The 9,476-nt window shown below is 33.0% G+C and overlaps 1 protein-coding gene across 2 annotated transcripts in view; it reads left to right on the forward strand.

The window, feature by feature from the left end:
• Positions 1-9,476, forward strand: part of PGAP1 (post-GPI attachment to proteins inositol deacylase 1) — a 74,352-nt gene that overhangs the window by 55,815 nt on the left and 9,061 nt on the right. For both annotated transcript variants that reach the window (XM_060016373.1, XM_060016375.1), the window contains 7 exons: positions 248-341; positions 3,526-3,616; positions 4,434-4,631; positions 5,573-5,708; positions 6,979-7,029; positions 7,509-7,696; positions 9,094-9,198. In XM_060016373.1, the coding sequence (XP_059872356.1) occupies positions 248-341; positions 3,526-3,616; positions 4,434-4,631; positions 5,573-5,708; positions 6,979-7,029; positions 7,509-7,696; positions 9,094-9,198 (863 nt within the window). The remainder of the gene's footprint in view (positions 1-247; positions 342-3,525; positions 3,617-4,433; positions 4,632-5,572; positions 5,709-6,978; positions 7,030-7,508; positions 7,697-9,093; positions 9,199-9,476) is intronic.

Raw genomic sequence — 9,476 nt, forward strand, 5'->3', positions numbered from 1 at the left:
CATGTGCTACACAATTATATATTGCCTCTATTATGCCTTTGATGAAAAATTCAGGTAACATGTTTCTAATATGCGATATATTCTTAGCATTTATTTTGCCTAGAATTTTTATACCCATTACTCTATATATCTTTTAGTCATGTCAGAAAATGTATAAAGTGAAAAACTTTTTTATTTCATGTGAAAGTATATTTATTTCATTAACATGAACATTCAGAAGTTGCCCATTGATTTGCCTGTTTCCTAGGTAGTTAGATTTCATGGTGGAGCTCTTCCTGCCTATGTTATATCTAGTATCCTTCTTGCTTATGGAGGACAGTTATACTCTCTTTTCTCAACAGGTAAGAATGTTTCTATTCCTCCCTCCCTCTCTTCCTTCCTCAGTGCTTCATTACTACTTTTTTTATCCTACGTGTAGCTAATGAAGACACATCTATTTCTTGAAACTTCACAACCCTTCTCTCCCAAGGTTACAGGAGTTTGAGATCCTCTTAAATTTTAAGAGATTACCAAGAAAATTCCTTACTTGTTTTCTGCATTTTATACCCTTGTGTCTAAAGTTTATTCCCTCTGTTCTGAGGATCTCTTAAGAGATAGAAGCTGGTTGACAGGGATTTTGTCCTCCATTCTATTCCCGGTGCCTGACATAGGGCCAAGCACATAGTTGGCATTCAGTGTAATATTTGGGCTGTATCAACTGTATCATTTAGGTCTTGTACACTGAATGGAATAATTAAGAGTTTAATTGAAGGGACTATTTCAAAGGTATGTATAGGGTTAAGGGAAACCAACAACAAATGATAAAATACCAAATTAGCAACAGAGCCATCTGATACTCCTAGGTATCAGGGCAAGGGAGGGAGCAAACCTAGAGAGCTGTAGGAGAGAGCAGCAGTACTGCACCTGAGCCTTGGGTACAGAAACGCTGTGGCCACTGTCAGCGTGTGGCTCAGCAGGGAGAAGGCAGGGAAATAAATACACTAACTTTATTTCCTTCTATCCTCCTATCTGCCAGTGCTTATTCACTGAACCCAACTAGAAGCCAGTTCATAAAAGTCAGCCTCCCAGAATTCAGAGCAAAGTAAAGGGTAGAACATGGATCTGGAGAAGAAAATATAGACTGTATAGTACATTGGACAAAAAGCCTTCTCTAGAGTATAGCAGTTAGAACAATTTCCCAGGAGCCTCACACACTTGCTGGGCTTGTACAATGATAATCAGAGGAGGCAAGAGGGAAAGAGAGTGGGGACAAAACATACAAAAGCAGTCCAAAAATCCCCTCCACCGTTTCCATGGTGCCAAATCCTTTCACAGCTACTCGTTTCCTTTCAGTGACTTTTTTGCAATTTCAAGTCTGCCTTTAGTGTTCATTTTAACCTGATTTAACCTATTATATTCCAGGAAGAAGTAAGCAACATTTAATGTGATGTGCTCAGATCCAACCTTTTAATTAAAAGATTATTCTGGCAATATGACATCTCCTATACTTGAATATAATTTTTGGAAATTTAAAAGAGACACCTCATTCTTAGTTTTAAGTGACTTGACAATTGATTTTCAAACATTTGGGATTTATATCTAGATAGTCCACAGAGACCCTGGAGATATATGATATTGGTTAATCTAGAGGACTTAAGTATGGGATTGTGTCGCAAATCAATTAAAGAAGTAGTTCTGAACCAAAGATGCTTATTAGAAATCACTGGAATGGCTATAATAGAAAAGACAGATAATAACAAGTGTTAATGAGGATTTGTAGAATTGCAACCTTCTGTATACTGTTAGTGGGAGTGTAAAATGGTATAGCTGTTTTGGAAAGCAGTCTGGCAGTTCATCAAAAGGTTAAACAGAGTTACCATATGACTCAGCAACTCCTGGGTATAGACCCAAGAGAACTGAAAACACACATCCACACTAAACACTGTTTATAATAGCCAAAAAGTGGAAACAACCAAAATGTCTGTCAACTGATGAACAGATAATGTGCTGAATGCTACAAGATAGATGAATCTTGGAAATATGCTAAGTTGAAGAAGCCAGTCACAAAGGACCACATATTTTATGATTCCATTTTTATGAAATCTTCAGAGTAAGCCAATCTATAGAGACAGAAAGTAGATTAGTGGTTGCCTAGGAATGGGGAGGCATTGGAGGTGACAGTTAAGGGGAACAGTTTCTTTTGGGAGTAATGAAAATGTTTTAAGACTGACTGTGGTTGTTAATGCACACTCTATGAATATACAAAAAACCACTGAATTGGATACACTTTAAACGGATGAATTTTGAGTTATAAGAATTATATCTCAGTAAAACAGTTTTTAAAAAATAGCTCACCTGTGGAGCTTTATAAAAATACAAATGACAAAACCATAGCCTTGGCTTCCTGAATTTGTTTCACAAATGATGATTGACTATGTAAATGAGAACCAGTAAATTAGAGTAAATTTTTATGGTAGGTTTATGTTTATTTTTTTTCTTTTTTTTAACTTTTTAAAATTGATGTATAGTTGATTTATAATGTGTTAACTTCTGCTCTACAGCAAAGTGATTCAGTTATACACACACACACACACACACACACACACACACACACACACACATACATATATATATATACATTCTTTTTTATATTCTTTTCCATTTTGGTTTTTCATAGGATATATAGTTCTCTGTGCTATACATTAGGACCTTGTTGTTTGTCCATTCTATATATAAAAGCTTCAATGTGCTAATCCCAAACTCCCACTCCATCCCTCCCCCAACCCCCTCCCCCTTGGTAACCACAAGTCTGTTCTCTATGTCCATGAGTCTGTTTCTGTTTCATAGATTGGTTCATTTGTGTCATATTTTAGATTCCACATATAAGTGCTATCATATATTTGTCTTTCTTTTTCTGACTGATTCACTTAGTATGATAATCTCTAGTTGCATCCACATTACTGCAAATGGCATTATTTTGTTCTTTTTTATGGCTAATATCTCATTGTATATATGTACCACATCTTTATCTATTCGTCTGTTGATGGACATTTAGGTTGTTTCCACATCTTGGCTATAGTGAATAGTGCTGCTATGAACATAGGGGTGCATGTATCTTTTTGAATTAGAGTTTTGTCTGGATATATACCCAGGAGTGGGATTGCTGGATCATATGTTATTTCTATTTTTTAGTTTTTTGAGGAACCTCCATACTGTTTCCCATAGTGGCTGCACCAATTTACAATCCTACCAACAGTGTAGCAGGGTTCCCTTTTCTCCACATCCTTTCCACCATTTGCTATTTGTAGAGTTTTTAATGATGGCCATTCTGACCAGTGTGAGGTGGTACCTCATTGTAGTTTTGATTTGTCTTTCAAATTAGGGTAATTTTTAATCTTTTGAGAAGAGTCTCTGTGGTAGTAATAAAGACCCTTGCTTTCTATGACATGAAATATGTTGCTCTTACAAACAATGCAGCATATAATATGTCTCATACTTAATTACTGTGAATTCTCTACTCCATATAATTTTTTTTTTAATCACTAGGTCACTGCTTAGAATATGCTGCTATGTTAGATAAAGAAGCCAAACCATACAAAGTTGATCCTTTTGTAATTATGGTTAAGTTTCTGTTGGGGTAAGTTTTATTATCTGTAATAATGATTTTAATTTTGTTTTATATATAAAGTATTATGTTTGGCTCAAATATGAAGGATAAATTTCCATACAAATAAGGCAATTGACTTGTTTTATTAAATGGACTTTTTCTCTTAGGCAAAGGCCTAATAAGTACATCAACATTTACTTCAATAGTTTAGAAGTAATTATTGAACTTATATATATAATATATATACATACACATATATCAGTCTAAACTTAGACTATAAATATACCAGGACTTTAACATTTTCAAAAGGATGTATGTGGTACATGAGCTTTGGGTATCCCAGATTCATGGACACAAAGCAATGTAGGATATTGGTGAAACAGTGCCTCAGAACACTTTTTATTACTTCCCATACAAAGTATATTTTAGATCTCTCTACCCTACTTAACGTCGCATTCTTAATTTTTTCAGGTTTTGTTTTTGTTTTTGTTTGGTTAAAAACCATTACTTAGATGTCTTTTCTTCTGTCTTTATAACTAGCTATTGGCTTTCTAACTTAAAAAAAAAGACCAGTTATTACTTCATTACAAGGATCAATGAGAGCAGTAAAGCTGCATTGAGACTTGAGACTCAGATCCTTGAAGATCACTAGACTCAGTAGTTCCCTAACAGGAATTGAAGTTTGTTTTTTCAGTATAATTATAAATGAAATATCATGGTACTCTGGGGACTGTAGTGAATGGTCAAACACTTCAAATATTAAATCCTTTAATGAGAGTTGTTGGGGTTTTTTTGCTTTTATTGTATTATTTGCTTTTATGTTTTGTATGTTTTCTTTTATCCACAGATACAAATGGTTTAAAGAATTTTGGGATATGTTATTGTTACCAGAATTAGATGCCATCGTTTTAACTAGTCAGAGTATGTGTTTCCCCCTTGTATCTTTGATTCTTTTTCTGTTTGGAACATGTACTGCCTACTGGGGTGGCCTACTCTCTTCTACATCTGTGAGACTCCTTTCTTCATTGTGGCTGACTTTGAAAAGGTAAAGAATGAATGACGAAAACCTTTCTTATTGCTCCTAAGAAAAAAACTGTATTCTGAAAGGGAACCTTAAAATTAACTTGCTTTCACTAAACTATAATTTCTGAGGAAAAATGTATAACTAGCAAAACATGGAGTTAGTGTTCAAACTTATGTTTTTGTCATAGGTTACCATTTATTTCAAGATAAATGCTACATTTGATTTTGACCGTAGTGCTCAAGAGTTAATCAAAAAAGTTGGACAGATTACACAAGTATTTTTAAATTTCACTGTTGTAAATCTTTCCAAGGGCAAAGTGTTTCTCTGGCAATGCTTTTATATGTTGATTTTCAATCAAATCTGAGACTCCAATCTTGAGATTTAGGATCAGATTAGATGAAATGTATAAGAGCTCCAAAAACATTGCCTAGAGGTTTATTATGGTCCCAAGACAGTTTGAAGTTGCTGGTATGCGCTTTTGGTAAACCAGTGATCTAGTTTCCATTTCCTCACCAGCCATGTTATGCGATTTACTGTCACAGAGGGGATTATGGAATGATGCTTCTTCCTCCACCCTTCTGAGGTGCTTCTGACATTAACACCATCACATGTCTGAGTGACCTCAAGACTTTAAGAACAAAAGTATTTCTCTTCCTATCAAGATTGGAATTGTATGGCACAGGGCCTATAATTAATAATTATCTTTAATAATACTTTTTCTTTTTTAGTACACGTATTACCCATAGTATATATAAATGCAAGAGAAACTATCACAATGTATAAAAGAATTTTAAAATAATATGTCACCCCTCACCTTTATTTTAAAAAGCCTGTTTACCTTATAGTAATACTTGCACATTAATAAGGAGAGCCTGGCAGAGCACTGTATTGTTTTCTGCTTATATGTGACTGTGTAGGTAACTGTTAATATGCTTTTGAAAGCTTTACTCTTGTTATTCCAGGCCCTCTGAACTTCCTAAAGATATGAAGATAATATCACCAGACTTGCCCATTTTGACAGTTGTTTTGATCATAGTTAGTTGGACAACTTGTGGAGCATTTGCCATCCTTCTTACTTATCTTTACTATGTGTTTAAGGTATGTCAAATCAGTAAAGTCAGAAGGCCTGAGCTTTGTATCAGACAGGCATAGACTTTCCCGTGGGTGTTGTTAAAAAAATTTTTTTGATCACTGCTGTTGTGTAACAGGCCTACATGTAAAGTTTTTTTTAACATCTTAGCTATTTCAAATATATATAGTTAACTGTAAAACTGAAGTTACTAATCTGAGTGGGTTTCTTTGTTAAAAACAAAGGGAAGGGAGGAGATTTAATCTGTTCCATATTGCTTGATGCTCTGGCAAGTAATGTTAACTTTTTAAAAAACATTTTACTAGAATGGTTTTTATTCACACCTCCCTTTCAACGTGGATAATAGACAAAGCAAAAAGTTATGTCAGTGGGATCAGGCTGTCAATCATGCTGAAATAATGTAGAATGTTACAAATGTTGCTGAAGAATGACAAGACACGATAAAATTAAGCTGACAATTTTACTGAGGAAATGAAAAACACTTCTAAGAAGGCTGACAGCTTTTCAGGAAAATCTACCTTATACAACTGCATGTTCTCCACATTAATCTTACGTAGAGACAGTTGATACTGGAAAGGATAATAATTTTTTCCTTTTTTTAACAAAGGTTTATTTGCGTCTGCATTTAACACTAATACATGCACATTATAGATTACTTTCAGTTTACAAAGGAAAAATGTGTCCATCAGAAAAAACTATTTAGAATTATTTTGATTTACAAATATAAATTAATTTGATTTATAAATATAATATTTTTAGTTTTTTTAACTGCATATTTCAAACAACTGACACAATTAGCAGAACTTTCTCAAATACTTAAGCAAACCTAGTAAATTTATAGACTTTCTCAGGTTCTTGTAAACATTTCACCACCCTATATAATTGAGTTCCAGATTTTCAAAGATTTAGATTATATAACACATGTTAAACTCCTTATACTACGCTGAATAAAACCAAATTTTTGACTCACATGACACTTTAAGTTGCGATAGCAAGGCACCATTCAAGCATAGGCTCACACAGTGTGGAAGATATAGCATTATATCCTGACCCCAACATACTCTGGAATTTTGTATTATTTTGTTTGTCTTTTAATCCATGATAGCAAGCACATGTAGTTATTATTTATCTTTTCTAAAAGAATGTGTTTAAGTGTTTAAATGAATTTTTATTTAGGTTTTTAAAATTTCAAATTACAGTGCTTCTCAATTTCAGTAAAAATGGTTATGTTTTTTGTTTCAAAATAAAAGTAAAATTAAAGTCTTTTCTTTTTCATAGATTGTTCATCTGCAAGCCAGCTTAACAACTTTTAAAAATAGCCAGACTGTGGTAAGTTTTATTTTCAAAACGCTATATCACTTTAGTATGAAAGAACATGGAAAAATATAAAAGTTTATTTTTGTAAAAAAAGGTTAGAACTTTACAGTATTTAAAAGGTTTTATGAATTTAAATAACTTTAAGAAAAGCGAGCCTAATGAGTATTAAAATAAGACTTAGATTGTCATTTAATTTGATCTTTGTCAGTCCTTAGTTGTTTTTATCACAATTATCTTTTAAATTTTATTTCAAGTAATTACTTAAGGGGATATATTCTTAGCAGTGGAAATAACAAGTCAAAGGAATAAAAATTTTATAACTGATAACTGCTTTAAAATACTTTCAAACAAGATAATTCAGTATTTTATATCAATTTGGTAATGGAAAGATGTATTTATTTAGCTGTTAGATAATTGAGTATGATTCTAAATAAAATAATAAACTTAAATTTTACTTAATATCTTGATATTTTAACTTTATTGCTTTGTAGAACCCCAAACACTCTAGAAGAAGTGAAAAAAAATCCAATCACCATAAAGACTCTACAGTATACCACCTCCGTTTATCTGCCAGTGATGCTGAAGACAGTCTTCGCATGCACAGTACCGTGATTAACTTATTAACATGGATTGTATTACTCAGCATGCCATCTTTAATTTATTGGCTGAAGAATCTTAGGTGTGTTTTATTTATATAATTATCATTTATGTGGTTCAAACTATAAATATCTGTAAGTAGAGACTTGTAGGATTCCTAATGTTTCATAAAACTTTCTCAAGAACAAGAAGGTATCACCTGAAATTTATTTTCAACGTATTCACATTTTCTTCTTTTCCGTGAGAATATAAACTTTCCCAAAATCTGCCCAAAAGGGGAGGGATTGTATTTTCTTTAACCTTCTTTGAGTCTAGAAATATGTGAAAATGTGCTTTATTTTGCTGACTTATAGTATTCATAATGCTAGTGCTTTATATATTTTTCAATTCACGATCAATTTTATATTTTGTTAGATTTGAGGGGAAGAAAAATGATTACATTTAAAATAATAGAAATAACGAAGGAAGTGTGTACTTTTCTGATGTGTCCTATACGTTGAACTAAAATAAATGATCAGCTGTTTTACTAGAAAACTGTCATTTGCTTTGTTACCTGATAAGTGTCCTAGGTTAAATGAGAGCCTAAAAATGCTCTCTAAGGTTATTTCTAGAATATTTAATTATTGATATTGTCTTTGAAAAAACCACGTTATCCAGTTAATAGTTAATCCCTGCTTAATATAGTTTTTAGAAATGATGTAAAACTTTCAGATTATCTAAATACTGGAAGTTTTTTTTTTTTTAAGTTGGCTGAATCAAAATAAGTTCAGTAAATTAAATCACAGGTCACCAGATATTAATATCCTTCCTTTGTCCCTTATTTTAATCAAAGTGCAAATTTTTGTCCACAGATTTGGGGAGAAAATTACTTGAGGAGCACAAATTTATGATTCTAGAAGGCTGTAGACAGTTACTTTATATAAACCTTCATGTTTTTCATCTTTTTTAAATAGAGCAGTTTAAATATGTTTTAAATAATTCGTTTTATAAAATATTATTTATATATGACCTTTGAGGCATATACTTATTGTAAAAAGGAAGTGCTTCCAGATGGGATATTTTCATTTCCTTTAGTAGTTTCTGAACATAATTCTCCACATAAAACCTGAGTATAAAGATGATGTAGAGGGCTTCCCTGGTGGCGCAGTGGTTGGGAGTGCACCTGCCAATGCAGGGGACGCGGGTTCGTGCCCCAGCCCAGGAGGATCCCGCATGCCGCGGAGCGGCTGGACCCGTGAGCCATGGATGCTGGGCCTGCGCGTCCGGAGCCTGTGCTCCGCAGCGGGAGAGGCCACAGCGGTAAAAAAAGATGTAGAGCAAAATTTATTTATCAATGATTTCTTGAGCTGTTTAGAGCTCTCTTATATCCATATCTCTATAGGAACGTTTTGAAGTGTATTTAGTTGATTGATTCTGAGAATTTAAAATGATTGGCAATGCTTTGTTGATTTATGTTTTATTTTTTTCTTTTTGACATAGGTATTACTTTAAACTTAATCCTGATCCGTGTAAACCTTTGGCATTTATCCTTATTCCAACTATGGCAGTTCTTGGAAATACTTACACTGCTTCAATAAAATCAAGGTATAGTATTTTAATCTTTTTTTTCTCACATCTGTTCCTGGTCTTTATCATACTTTCATGTCTGAAACATGTCTTTCGTTCCTAATTACTTGGACTATTCCTGAAGGTAAAGCTATAATAGTAATTATGGTTTATGTGCAAATACAGTTTATATGCAAATGTATTATATTTGTGTCCTTAATTATGCATTTTATTTGTTAGGATATAATCATTTTTTTTCTTTAAAAAGTTAACCCTTGAAAGATATGATATCTAAGGTTTGCTTCCAAAAAATACAG

This window comes from Delphinus delphis, chromosome 7 (genome assembly GCF_949987515.2).
Source record: "Delphinus delphis chromosome 7, mDelDel1.2, whole genome shotgun sequence".
Taxonomy (NCBI): domain Eukaryota; kingdom Metazoa; phylum Chordata; class Mammalia; order Artiodactyla; family Delphinidae; genus Delphinus; species Delphinus delphis.